The sequence below is a fragment of the Actinia tenebrosa genome, unplaced genomic scaffold (assembly GCF_029948245.1).
Source record: "Actinia tenebrosa isolate PJP-AT-01 unplaced genomic scaffold, QUT_ActTen_1.0 PGA_scaffold8__29_contigs__length_14323225, whole genome shotgun sequence".
Taxonomy (NCBI): Eukaryota; Metazoa; Cnidaria; class Anthozoa; order Actiniaria; family Actiniidae; genus Actinia; species Actinia tenebrosa.
The window spans coordinates 14,161,349-14,176,386 of NW_028292585.1; the positions used below are offsets into that span (position 1 = coordinate 14,161,349).

The following is a 15,038-nucleotide window of genomic DNA, read 5'->3' on the forward strand; positions in this document are numbered from 1 at the left end:
ACATTTTTTAAAATTTTCGCTATAATTGATAAGAAACTACCTTTGTTGCTACTGCAGACTTTTGTACCGATAAGGTGGCTATCTTGTATTAAGACATTAAGTGACAATTATTGGAAAACTTATAGACTGCACAGCTGTCAGAGGGTCTTTTTATATAACTTTACGCTTTTCAATGAGACGCACATCCGAAAAATTTGCTGGTAGCTGGAACAATATGCGAAACATCAAGACTTCAAATTATTTGAAAATATAAACCTGTCACACATGTTTTATACAGTTTTTATGTTATTCTTAAAGTCTTTTATCGGGTCTTTTATCGGTTTAAGTGATTATATCATTATTTAGAACCAATTATTTAAGCACTTCCTCGGTAGTATAGTGGTGAGTATCCCCGCCTGTCACGCGGGAGACCGGGGTTCGATTCCCCGCCGGGGAGAGGGAGTCTCTTTTTTTCACTTCAATTACTTTTTTTCTTTTTCTTGATCTTTCTTACATTTCTTTTCCTTATTTTTCCTTAATTTTTTGCTATTTGTTTCTGTTGTACATAGCTTTGAGTGATGCTAAGAAAATTTTTTTCTTTGTAACATAATAATAATCATTAATTTACATAATCACTTATAAAACCGTCTTCCTGTTTATCACTTATAATTTAGCTTTTTTTATTTGCTGACAAAAAGAGTACAGTAAAAAAATTGATCTGTTATTTCTTTTAGAAAATAAAAAGATATTTATCAAATTACAAAGGAAGCCCATTCAGAAAAATTGAATACTTTTCTACTCACCCCAGCCCCCACTATCACTGTTTGGTCATTATTTGTAAACGGAGGAAATTAGAATTTACGTTAAGCAAAATATTTGCTTCATACAAGAGTTCATTAATCAAGTACATTACTGCCAAAGAACTGCCAAATAAAAATCAGTAATGTATATTCGGTTTGAGCTAAAAACAGCCAACAAAAAAAAAAAAAAAAAAGAAAGAAAGAAAAGAAAAGAAAAAACATTGCATGATCTCAATTTTCAAAATCACTACTGAACCATTCTTTTACGAAGAAAAAAGGAAACAAATTCACTTGTTCTTACTTTCTAGCTTTGGACTCTCATATCGTTCTCAAATGACACCAAACTCAAAATCTCTCAAATAGAATATAAATGTTTGGGTTGCCTGTGGTTTTATTGATAATGACGTAATACTTACCTGGTAAAGATACAACAGGCTGATTTGCTTGTATGAGACATTTTACCGCAGCTGCACGGACTTCAGGTCTGGTCTTGGCCGAGGTACGAGGTAACCTATTTAGTACCGCATCTTTTAGCGCAATCCACTTGCCACCTTCCGCTTCGGTCCAAAAGACAGGCTTGTCTGCTAACTCATTGAAGAAAGGTTCTAAAAGAAGCTTCCAGTGGCCTTGAATACGATCTAAATCCGGTAAAATTGAGCTTACCACGGGAAGGATCTCGTAAGCAGGGTACTGCGACTGGGTTAGTTTAATGATAAGATGCGCATACGCCTTGCTTATGACATCAGTGAGAAGATAATTGTTCCAGAAAGCTGTGTCATCATTTTGACACTCTGCCCCAGCCCACTTGAGGTTGCGCCGGTTATCCGTGACTCCAAATGTACCGTGAATATGCACCGAAAGGCCTGTGCGACAATCAGATTCAGGAGGAAGAGGAAGAAACGAAAACACTCTCCCTGTTGTGACTTTCGTTTGATTCAATGATGCTGCAACTCCTGCCCATGGAAGAAGGTGTAACTGGGCAGATATTTCTAGGAGCTTCTTATCGTCACTACCAACTCTGTTCAGAACCATATATTTATGCTCCGTTTCAAATTTCCCATTTTTCCATTCCTCCAAAACCATTTCGTAAGTCATTTCATAAGGCTCATTAGTGCGTTCTAAGGCAACTTGGATGAACCTTTTCCTCATTGATCTTATGGATGCCTTGAGGCTGTCCTTGATGGTAATTGAAAAAGTCTCTCTTTCTTGTTCAGTTCTTGTAGTCTCGCAAAAGCGAATTGTCTCGACATTCTTTAGGAACAATAAAAGAATTGGAGCTTCTTCAATCAGGGACTCAAACAGTGCTTTGACTTTATTGCCAGAGTATGGTTTCACAGAAACTCTAGATGGCCATTTTCTCAAAGGAAAACGAAAAAGAGTGCCGTTCAAAATTCCTGATGAGATTTTGCAGCCAAGGACATCCTCGTATGGCGCAAACTGGTCAGAGTACCGCTCAAGAAGAGAGTCTCTGAGATCAAAACGTCGGCCTGTTTCTCCAGCACCAAAGAACGTCTCTTGCGGGTCAAGGAAAGCAATAAAATGATCACTGACGACGCTTGGTAAATCTATCAAACAAAAAATGGCAAATCATTAAGATTACTATGCATCGTACTCACTATGTGAATTCTCATTGGTCGAGAACCCACATATAATTTTAGCTATCAGCATGCACCAGCGATTTTTCAGCGGTAGATATATAGTTGTCTGTAGGCAGTTATCTGCAAAAACGAGCCTGCATACGTCAGAGGATGGCGGTTATCCGTAGGGTTTTTTTTGGGGGGGGGGAGAGGGGGGTGGGGGTTGTATTATTTGATACTTTTCTTTAAAAAGCAAGTTTATTATAAAGTTTCTATCTTCGTATTACCAGTTACTCTATTTGAATAATGTATAATAAAACATTTACTGAATTATTGGATTTTGATGATCTCCGGAATTATCAATGTCTGGGCAAAAGGTATTGGCCTTAGCCTGCGGTTTCGTCCAATAACACTTACGTCGACATTTATAATTCCAGATATCATCAGAACCTCATCCAATAATTGTAAATGGAGTCAAAGGGAAATAAAGGATGGCCTTGAATTTCTTTTCTTACCTGTGATGTGATAAACAGAGTTGAATCCTACACCAAACCTCCCGGCAGACAGAGGATCAAGTCGCTTGTTTCCCTGCATGATACCCTCAATTCCATGCCAGTCTCTTTCCTTAAAAAGTCCATTGTTGTAGACGTACAAAGCGGGACCTTGGAACTTGGACAATTCGGGATGAATCAACGAGGTACTGCCGAAAGCATTGTCACGTGAATCGAAGAGGAATTTGACCTCTGTTGCACCGGCATCATCGGCATTTTGAATAAGTTCCTTTGAAAATAAATAAATGAATGAGAAATACAAATGGATAGATGGATGGGTAGCTGGATGGATGGATGCATGTATATTCATTCATGCATGGATGCATAGATGGGTTGGTAGGAGTAAGATGGATTGGTGGTTGGGTGGGAGGATAATAATAATAAAGGGAGGTTCTTGTATAGCGCATTTATACAACGTCTCAATGCGCTTTACATTAATGACCAGTGGAGGACTTTACGGGCTGCGTAATAAGGCGCTAGTAGCAGCTGTACAGCTTACAATCATGAATGGATGAATATAGCTGAATGGATGGATAGATAATAAGATGCATGAGTGGATTGGTGGGAGTATGGCCGGATGTATTTATAGATAGATGGATGGATGGATGGATGGATGGATGGATGAATGAATGGATGGATGGATGGATGGATAAAATATCAAAACAGTGGTACAGCCTCTTCAGCAGTCTTCTCGGGGGAAAACAGATCGAAACGAAGAGGTTGCAGTTCGTGTTATCGTGTTACAAAATATACTTGTAAACATACTCTAGTAGTGCATAGAGTCCTTACAACCGTTTACTTTGGGGATAGACAATCAGTTATATTCTGCACCAAATGTTTTGACTTCTCTACTCACAAAAAAAAAAAAAAAAAAATCGAAGAAGCCGCCATGCGCAACACAAACTACATTTCTAGTAATAAGTCATTCTATCGTACCTTCAATATTTGCCCTCCATCAGGATATCCCTCTAAGATACGACGTAGGACAGCAGTTAAGGAAGGTCTTCTTTGCCCATAAGATTGTCCTGAAATATGGAAAAAATCATAACATAGCACCATTTAATGGCTTCATTATGGTTTAATCAATGCAACCAGCAGTACACAATTCATAAACACGCGAACTCGATAGCTGCTTGCTGCACTCTGAAATTTGTTTTTTCGTTGCCGCCAGTCAAAAAATATGAAAGGTACCGACTGATTAGGTTTGATTGACGGCAGCGAAAAACCAAAATTCAGCGTGCAGCTCGCAGACACAGAGTTCGCATGTTTTTGAAAATAGCAGTAAATCGTAATAAGAGATACAGTTAAAAAATTCAGGTAAATTTACTAGAACATTTATGAATACAGCACAACATCAATCTCTCATTATGCTTTTCTGGTGAGGCAAATCCAACTTGAGCAGAAAGAGATTCCTTCAAATTTGTACGTTGTAAAATTCCAAATGCAGAGTATTAAAATTACCAAAACATTCTCCGAATGGTAATCGTAAAACCACAAATTACTTAAAATTCATTACTTTTCATACTTTTCAACTGCATTCTCGCGTTTGATGAAAGAACGTAGAAATCTACAAGATGGCGTCTTCTTATCTTCTCGAAGAAGGTATCCCGTTTAATCCGTTCAACCTTTCCATCATCTGCCCAGTCCATTGACAGACGTACTTCCCTCGACACATCTTTTCTCAAGAAGGTATTTCATGCAGGTATGTAAATCAAAACCAACAGAGTTTACTGTGAATCGAGCAGGTGCTTTTGTACACATAAGGATGACAACATTCAGGCGCCAACTGGTTACAGCGTCCTTAACGACCCAAGCCCTGTTCTAGAATACGTTGGAAATGACAATAGCCGGGAGAGCTTGGGTATGACGACCTTGATCGGTCCAGAGCCGGTTGTTTTGTGGGTTCGATCTGTGAGTGAGCTACATACGGCTCCGATCAACCCAGAGGTTGCTTCAGGGCTGAATTAAAATTCAGAGTATCGAGAAAGTACAGAAAGAGGAGCAACCACTTCCTGGTCATAATGTGCAACTAACTCCTTATGCATAAAACGCCAATTGATTCAAGCTAATTTCTTAAGGTCACTTTGAATTTGTTTACTACCACAATAATTTCGCTAGATAAAAGCCACAGATTAACAACAAATAATTCGTTCAGCATGACAAAGCCGTCAAAGCCCAAAGCAACTCATATTAAAAACAGCGTGAATAGTTAACGAGAATATTTTCCAACTGGCATCCATTTTTTTTTTAAATATATACAAAATTTAAAAATTCCACTTTGTTTACGGAATTTCGTTTTGTTCGAATTTTATCTGTAATCGGAAATGAATTCCTCTGCAGAAGTTCTATGTATCTTATGGATTAAATGTTCGGCATTGAGAGACAAACGAGTTTGAGTTGAGTGATGCACCTCACCGATTTCATGCCTTTACTCGCCTACATGATTCACCTGACATAACTATATTGGTTGTCAAAATGACTGAACATACCTCACACGAGAAAACATCTGCGATGCCTAATCCGTAGTCTAAACACCACAACTATATCCAAAGAATGTCACTAATATATAGGCTATCGTAATTATAAAGTGTTCATGTCATAGTTGATAATAGTGATGATCATTAAGATAGTTGAAGAAGTGAGGAAACACTATTTTAAACGTTTGTTTTATATATGAATATCTTGTGTCAAATAATGAAGTGTATTGATTGATCATATTTTTGTAATAATATACTAAATAATCTAATATAAAGACAGAAAATTAGAAAGTACTAATACGAACATAATTTCGAGATAATTAGCCTTACCTTGTATGTGTCTAACCCGGTCCATATCCTAGGATTATGAATAATAATGGTCAGCTATGGTCCTTTGCTTGATAAATATGCATTTTGTTCCCTCCTGTAACTAGAATGCAGAACACAGTTCGAGTAATTCAACGTTTTTGAGCAAAAAAATCGAAAGAGCACTTAGTTATGTAGAATATTTTGATTTTTTTAAAACCTGCATAGAATAATTCAGAACATTTCGAGTATATAAACTTTGTTGATCTTTTATATGATGGAATTTCAATTTGACCCAGGGAAAATATATTAAGTGAGCTATATCGACGATATTCATCAATATAATCTTCATGGAATACAAATCAAACAATAATACAAGATTAACGGAATGCTAAACATGTTGTGACAAATTAAAAACTTGTGTGAAACTGAATGCAAAAAATTATGTAGGAAAATTAAGTTCAATTATTTCGCAAGATGTGGCTCGCGTCTTCTTCACACTCTAAAACACATATTCTGTGAATATAAGTTACGAAATTATAGAAATAATACCACCATAGATCAAGCACTTGCCTGTTACTCTATTCTTTTATCATCAACGAAAGCTCAGTTTGACTTGAGACGTTGTTTACAGAAACTTTAGAAAAGTTTCTTCAGAAAGTTTTAGCAACAAACGGTGAAGATTTGAAAAAGATATTCAAGCATCCATATCGGAGCGTAAGTGTTTGTCTTCTCAAGCCAATGAAGTTTCTCGTTTTAGAACACGCGACGATAAGATGCTTTTGGGTCTTGAGAGAAAATTCATTAAGTTACAGGTCGGTTAAGGGCGAACGAACACATTCTTATGCAAATCTTTCTTTGTTTGACCAATATTATAAATGAGTCTTCAAAAAACATTTGTTATTATTTAAGAAATCAAAAGCCAAGTCGGAAGTAAAATTGCAAATAAATACGTGACGAATAATCAAGATAACTCAATATACTTATAATTTGCAAATAATCTTTTATAGTGATAATCATTTAAAACATGATTGTCACCTTTCAAAGTTCAAGCTTATTGTCACCTATTTATATTTTTATTTTCCTTACGCTTCTTCTTATTTACTTTAGAAAAGATGCCTGCAAACAGAAGTAAAAATATAGTGGAATCATTTGTGAATTTATACAAAACAATATAAAAAATATTGTAAAAGTAATCAGTGTAATATAATCAACCTGTCGCATGGCAAACGGAATCTCACTTGCACTTTTTCAGACATTGGGTTTCCTGTGCTCCCCTTACGTCCCGCTCGTGCATATATAATGCGCGTTTTAATTACTCCTTATATTTTGACCTTCTCTCTCAATGATCTCTCGACTGACAAACAATTTCCTTGCACTGTAAAATTTTTGGAGTATTAATATTGGAGTCCTGGCGGCCGCTAGTTGCCAGCCATTGTGTAAATTCAGTGTACGAGGAAGCGAGTATTCACCAGCGTAAAACGCATCGGACGACAAACTGAAACAATTTTATACGATTGTAAGTATTAGCTTCATTTTGAAACGGTATTTGACAAAGCTGAAGGAGAAAAAACTCTCATATTTCCAAACTCTTTAAATATAGCGAGCCACTGTACACTATGATTATACTTTACCAAAAACATTGTATTAAACCTTTATTAAAAAGATTTTAAACTTATCTTAACTTATCCATAATACACCCGAAATATCGATATATGGATATTCATTTTAGTTGCAGAATTTTTGAAAAGTATACAGCGCTTTCTTTATATGAATAAATATTTATATATATATAAAGAAAACCCAACAAAATGCTTCCACCAAATCATACAAGAAAGCAAGCAGCTGTCACGCAATTAACTAACCAAACCACAATTGATCAAAATGACAGAAAAAGAGGAAATCCATGATCAATCAAATCAAAACACAAAATATGACATCATCTAAAAGAATTATATTTATTATTTAATTTCATTCCTTCCCAAAAAAACTCAAAACTACTTTTAAAATGATAGGAACGTGGTTTAAATTTTTAACGTGTCGCGTCACTACCACACACGCAGACTGCCGGACCCTTTTGACGTCATCGTGTACGTCAATATTCATTATTCACGACAACAAACCTCGTTTATAAATCGGTGGAAAGTTTAAAAAATCAGGTTTATTTTTAGCCGTGAATAATTTCCTTGAGATGTTTATGACGTTTTTTCTTTTCTTTTCTTTTCTTTTCTTTTTTTTTCTTTTTTTTTTTTTTGTCATTGTTGCTGTTGTTGACAGGTTTGCAAGTGAAACTCATTTGGAAAGCTGTTACCACCATTAAGCAGTAAAAGGAAATTTGAGCTCACTTTAACGTTGAACTACGTAACTATTATTTTTTGCTTTGTGTTTTATCTTTTCTTTTTTTTTTGTTCTATTTTTTATGTATGTTTTATTTTTATGTCGTACGCTTCATCAGATAAGTTATTCATTTTCCTTTATTTTATTTTTACGGATACATTATATTTACAATATCATTACTTTCATGTCATCGAGGATTGCACTCAAGATAAAAGATAAAAAAATATAATGTAATTCTAGAATTGGATAAAATCGCAGCCTGCGACTGATGTACCCATAGCAAATAGTGGTGTCTCGAAACTAGGTCCGCTTCAGAGTAACCTACATCTTCCAACAAATCACATCCACTTCTCATAATACTTAACGCCATACCATTGGTTGGGCTATGGGTTACAAAAAGGGAGAGATTGATTACAGCATGCGCACAAAGGAAGATCTAGGAATCTTTTAATACGTGGAGCATTTTTGTCTATAAATATTTAACTGTTTTCATCAAGGGATGACCTCAACCTCTCAACTCTCTACAGGCATCACCCTTCAAGACAGCAACTTTGTGAATATCACTTTTCCAGCCTTTTCCACAAACCTTATTCAAAATCAGAAAGAAACACCGGCTTCCCTTAGTAGCATTGCATATTTCTAAATCTCTAAGCATTAAAATCTACTAAACAATAGCTATACTAATAATCAATAACAAAAAACCCGCAGACACACCGGATATCTTTATGGTCCTTTTTGAAAATCATAATTATGAAAAAGTTATCTCAATAAAGATTATTAATATTATCATTATTATTACATCTTAATGGTCAGTTCTTTTGAAGAAATGCAACCGCGAAAGGAAAACGCCACTTTAACGTTTTCCGAAGCTACATTATCATATTAACAAACGTTAAGGGTTTTTTTTTTTTCACAATGCAGTCCAGTAGTTGATCCTGATATTTCTTTTTATCCCTTGATGATAATAAAAACTACATATTAAATACGAAAAGATTCAAAAATATAAAAAATTGTTTTTTTAACTCTAACCACCCCCTCCCCCTCGATTATTTAGTATTAAAAATGATTACTTTTTTACCCAAATTAAATAATTTATATTAACATTTTTGAGCTCTAGGAGTTTTACCACAAAGTGCGTCATTTCACTTGACGCTAAGTGAAATTTTCCGAGAAATCACATAAACGGGCAGTGTTTGCTAAACATGCTGGGATTGGGACGTAAATAATCTTGGAAACACGATCATGACTTCTTAGCTGTCTACAATGATTCGAGTCACAAATGCAAGCTAAAAAAACAAAATCAGAAAAAATATACATATATATTATTTTGAACGGCACGTAGGCCGACTATACGCGTTCCACAAATAATAGAGAGTTTTAGATTGACTTTTTTTTCTCCCCGCAAACGGCAAACGTGACCACGTTTTCATCGTTTTCCTGTATTTTACTTTACCTTTTACAAACCTTCTCACCAAGCGCAAATACTCTTTTGTTTTTCTACTACTTGGACTTTTTTGCGATTCTTTTTCAGTAATTTAAAAGAATTTTTTACTGGTCAACTGACGTTTCACGTTTGCCGTACGTTCGAACGTAAATCTAAAACTCTCTATTATCAATGGAGCACCCTGAAGCTGTTAAGCCTTCAATTCTTCCACACTCGTGCGTGCCACACTGCATTCATGCTGAATATAATTAATGAACGTTAATTGGGATTAGCCAAATGTATTGGATGGCTAAATGTTAAAGCCATTTCTAGCGTCAAAAAAGATGTACAATATTTTGATCTGACCACTATTTAGTAAACTGAATCATTATTTTCTTATGGTTGGCAAATGGTTTCCAAAAGTAGGCCTCCAATTCTTCCACACTCGTGCATGCTACACTGCATTCACGCTCAATATATTTAATGAGCTTTAATTGGGATTAGCCAAATGGACCGTGTAGATGGCTAAATGTTGAAGCAATTAATCTTAGCGTCAAAAAAGGTGTACGATATTTTCACCTGACCACTATTTAGTTAATTGGATCATTATTTCGGCTTGTAGTTGGCAAATGGTTTCTAAAAATAATGTTTAAATAAAAAATACATTCAGTTAGAGATTTTTTCTCCTTCTTCTATCACGCGATATTGAATTAACTTTATGATTTTAGTTGATTTTCAGTTCGATGTGCTGTCTTTTTTTTAAAAAAAATGGAGGTGCCTTCTTCAGTAAAAGTCATAATATTTCCATTTTAATGAGTTCTCTGTTATCGTAAACAATAACTTGAAATGAAAAGGCTCTATTTCTCCACAGTCGGAGACCAGTAGGAGTTTTCCACTACACTGGTTTTCACTCTTAGGGGTTAAATGCGTGCAGAAAGTCTTATCCCAATAATTGTAATACACACGTCATAAATACAAACATTTAATTTCCAAAGCATCCTTATGAATTTTTAAATGAGTTCTAAATATACTTCATACAAGCTACTTGCGGGGCGAAAATCTCTTCCCAAATTATTCTTAGATTTTAGGTAAAAGAACAAAAATTTAAACCAAAGCCTTCGAGTGTCAAAACGAAATTTTTATGGAAGTTTTTGAACGGAGTACAATCCTATCATATATTTTTTACTTTTCAAGATATATCGTACAAATCCCCAACACATGCAACGATAGGTTGATATTAATCGTTTTTCTTGGGATCTTTTTTCGTACCCTATTTTATATTTTTTCTCCTCTGTACAGGACACATCGTTTATTGGAGTAGTTTCACAGAAACAAAAATTGCTCAATAAATCTGTATAACCTTAATATCGAAACAGACAATTTCTGGAATTTTTGGATGTCAGATTAAAGAGAATTCGAGATCCACGTATGGAAGCCTCGCAGCACTACAGCAAAACGGACTGCGGAACGATATCTGCTCTCTTAATTATGTAATATTGATCAGAGGAAAGAGCCAGTTCGGCTGTTACGGTGAGGTGGGTGAGCGGCGGAGTATTTCATAATCGCAGATCGGTTGCCATCAAGGAAATTGGTTATCAAACAAATCCATTTATCTCGGTGAATACACTCAGATCAATATTCAAGAAGGGCCTGTCTATAGAACTTTCTTGGCTGTTCAGTCGCACAAGTAAAATTAAGAATGACAGTTTGTCCGGGTTAATGAGTAATTTTATTGAGATATCAAGAGCCACAAATTTCTTTTGCAGGTTCGTTTTGGTGCTACGACTTCGTGCAGTGAATTTTCTATTTATTTTTCTTCTATTTCATCTTAAAATTTATTTCACCCTCATAATGCAGGACTTTGTTGCCTTGAATCATAAAAATCTGAAACCTAGCCTCCCACTCTTTAGTGCTTTTGAATACGTTTAACCTTGATAAAAACATATCGTAGTATATCACCAGACATGGGCCTGAAAATAATGCCAATAAGTTCAAAAGTGATTAAAAACGAACACACGATAGTCCAAAAACCCTTTTCACAACTCATGCGGAAAACTGAGACTTCCAGTGCGCTCTATTAGCACCGTTTTTTGACGACAGACAGTCATAATTCTTATTTCTTTGCACCTGTTCCTTGGCCGAGGAATGCCTTGGGGGCGCTAGAGGAGAATATTTGCCATACAGCATGGTATAATCTGCAGATATCCATCAAATTATTATTCTTTTGACTATATATGGTGAGCCAGATATGTCAACAAAATGTGAAGGTCAATCCAGAAAGGATCACGGAAGATTTGAACATTAAATATGAAAAGGTTCGAACTTTCTAGAAAAGCAAAATCTTCTTGTGTCACGGTTAGCCGAGAATTGAGATTTCTACTTCCGTCTAGAAAGTGTTATTTTCCTCGCCCAGAGCAATTAAGTGAAAAACTACAAGCGTTGTACATTAAATCTAGTTTTATAAGAACACTGTATAAACATTTGCTCCTGAAAAATCACCTCTTATCCTTGACAGGTCTATTTATATCGATGACGCTAAGATCTCAGCTATCACCCTTTGAGGTCAAAACAACCTCTCTGATTGGTTGGCTCAGTCTTTCGACCACTCTCCTACGTGACTAAACTATTATTTTTTAGCCTGCTCAGTCTAGCGTATGCTAATTTGTAAACTGGTTTTACTATACCTCCTACAGACTGCTAGAACTATAGCAGAAGACTAGAGGATCATCGATCAGCTCAATTGAACAACCAGAACGGAATAAAACATTAACACTTTACAAGAAACAGAAAGTTGAACAATTTTTCGATGTATGTCATGGAATGCCCTCAAGGAGAGGCGCAAATTTTTGACGCTTTGGATGAATTTATTGCGGCTGTCGAAGAAACCAAAGAAATTCTTCAGAGCCCTACAGTCCCGGGAAGATGTGAATCAGCTGATATTTTCCTAGAAAACAGTGACACTCTCAGAGACTTACGATCGTTTTCCAAACGTTCTTCGCATTCAGAAGGCGACTTGCGATTTTGCCACAAATCCAAGAGGTCGAGTTTGGACGAGACAGACTATTATTATGACAAAATGAGAGTACAAGAGAAAAAAGCAGCTGGTTTGGTCGGGGAGATGAACACTCTGCTGAATCAACTCTCATCGGCGGCTTCATCTCTCAAGGACATCTATAAAAGACGAAGCTCAGTGGATATAGTCGGCAACTAGTCGAAGGAAGATCTTTATCCTTCAAAACAAGGCGAATTCGCTCCTAAAGAACGAGGCCTTCAAACATCCAAGGATGGAGGTGACTCGGTTCGACCAGACTATGAGCTTTCAAGTTCACTGTAACACGATATAATTCAATTCATTGGCCAGAAACGATTGCACTGGCCACTCATGTTAGAACTTAGAATTTCAATTTCCCATTATTTTCTGTGTGAATTAAGAACTTTGACTTTTCTCAATCAGTGTCGCTGGAAACCCGACATAAAGAACCTTAGAACGAAGGCCAAGCCCAGCCTCGAGAGAAGTAACATAGTAAACCACTCAAACGTCGTGGACTGAGGAGATAGATAGCTAGGATGGATGCTAAATTCAAGATGAGAACACTAGGGCTTGCTGAAATCATGAGAGCAGAGGTGTATCCATAGGAGAGCATATTACTTCGAGCTTTGCTGCTCATGCAAGCTACACTCAAGACAAGGTCGTTGACTTTGACAAAATATTTAGCTGGCAGATCAAGCATCGACATGAAAAGAAATATTTGAATGTGAATTCCCAATGATCCTGTAATGCAGGTTGACAGTCACAGACAAAACCCCAAGATAAAGAGCTGGTTTTGGTGACTGGAAAATTCATTTTTATTGCAAATAGGGATATCAATTACTCAATATGGCTGCTGCTTGAAGAGAGTAACTAATAATATTGGACTGGGAATGTAACACGAAACGAAGTACGTCGCTATACCACCACTTCCATCGCGTGGTTGAGACCTACCCTGGAAAGCATAATTAGGGTGGATCAGAATATTCCATTATGGTTTCAACTTGGAAAAATGTCAAGACTGCTAGTCTCAATTCAACATCAAGGGGAGAACTAAACTGAGACTAAAAACTGGAAATTTAGACCCCAGACATTTTTTTACTGATCCGGAAAATACAAAGAGCAGTTGAATTGATAGCAAATTTTGCATGATGCTAAAATACACCTATACTCAAAAAAATTACCTAGTTGTTTTCGCCAAATAAACTCGACTGGAAGGTTCTTGCAAGTGAATGTAATACTTATTCGAGTAAACAGAATATAGCTTGACGTAAGTTGGAACCGGAAAATGCGTTAATAACTGAAAGAATGCGAAGAACGAACATTAGGTAAGGCTAACACATCAAGGCGGATTATATTATATTTTGATAAAAACGATGTAATATCAAACTAATATAAAATAAAAATTTTAAAGAAATGCTAACCAAGTATGTTTTGGGAGTCTACAATAAATAAGTTTTGCCTGGGAGAAAATAATTCAGGATCGACGCTGACGATAGTACTTAAATAATGACGCAAAGTGTTGAATAGTAATAATTAATTATTGATATTATCAATGTGGTATAAATAGAAGAAAACTATAACAAAATAAATACAAAAACAGGCAAAAGGGCAGGATTGGAGAAATATAAAGTGGAAATATAGGGGCAATATTAAATAACCTTCTTAGAAGGGAGAAAAGTTATCTATATTATATTATATATATGAACATTATTTCTTATACATTTGTAAGTATCTCTGCAAAAAATATGTATATATATATATAAGATTGAGTTTATTAATAATAAAAACAAAAGTAACACGCAAAGCTTTTTTTATTTATTGCTGAAGGCCCTGTTACACGTTGAAACTTTTAGGTGAAACTTGTGTGTAACGGCATTGCGAGACAAGTTTCACAGGGGTGTTGCACGGTGCAATTTCCTCCTGACTTGTTCCCGACACAAGTTTCGGTTGCAGAAGTAGAAAGCAGATCTTTTTTTCGTGAAACTTTCTCGCGACGAAAGTTTCACAAAGCTGGGGTGTTACACGGTGCAATTGCTTCTGAAACTTGTCTCGCAACGCTGTTGCACACACGTTTCACCTAAGAGTTTCAACGTGTAACAGGGCCTTGAGAGACTAAACCAGTGCCGTGTGGAATCATCCTGAAAATTATCCAGACACCTGGTACCGACAAAAGATTGTTGGAAAATAACTGATAATAATCGTGTTCTCTTAAAAGTTCTCAAGTTGAAATCACCTAAAGGCTCGTCCAATTTTAAAAACTCTCAAAACATCACTCGTACCTATAAATTCCGAATTGTACTCGAGATCGTGAGATTTCCTATAAAAATCATTTTATATTTTAGTCGCAGGGGTTGGGAGTATTTTTATTGCAGTTTGTGAAATTAGAACTTAGCTGTTTTATGCTAAGGGAGACAACAGTATTTTTTAATGAAATTCAACAACAATGACAAAAATTCAGAGTCAAGATGGGGGCGTGTAAATTAAGGGCTTAATGAGCCAGCGAGGTTTTTTAATGAAAGAAAACAGTGCCTGAAGGGTGTGAGGTGGCCTTGCATGA

General features: G+C 36.0%; 1 protein-coding gene and 1 non-coding gene across 3 annotated transcripts in view; one reads left to right on the forward strand and one right to left on the reverse strand.

The window, feature by feature from the left end:
• LOC116301114 (sacsin) overlaps positions 1-15,038 on the reverse strand; it is a 34,806-nt gene that overhangs the window by 14,444 nt on the left and 5,324 nt on the right. The window contains exons 1-5 of one of the 2 annotated variants that reach the window (XM_031710121.2): positions 6,264-6,456; positions 5,715-5,814; positions 3,844-3,932; positions 2,872-3,136; positions 1,196-2,344 (exon numbers count right to left, since the gene is read on the reverse strand). In XM_031710121.2, the coding sequence (XP_031565981.2) occupies positions 1,196-2,344; positions 2,872-3,136; positions 3,844-3,932; positions 5,715-5,739 (1,528 nt within the window). In that variant the 5' untranslated portion in view covers positions 5,740-5,814; positions 6,264-6,456. Of the gene's footprint in view, positions 1-1,195; positions 2,345-2,871; positions 3,137-3,843; positions 3,933-5,714; positions 5,815-6,263; positions 6,457-15,038 lie in introns of those variants that run through there. The other variant, XM_031710122.2, reaches the window with a different exon arrangement.
• Trnad-guc (transfer RNA aspartic acid (anticodon GUC)) lies at positions 365-436 on the forward strand. The gene has a single exon. It is a non-coding gene; the product is annotated as a tRNA-Asp (tRNA).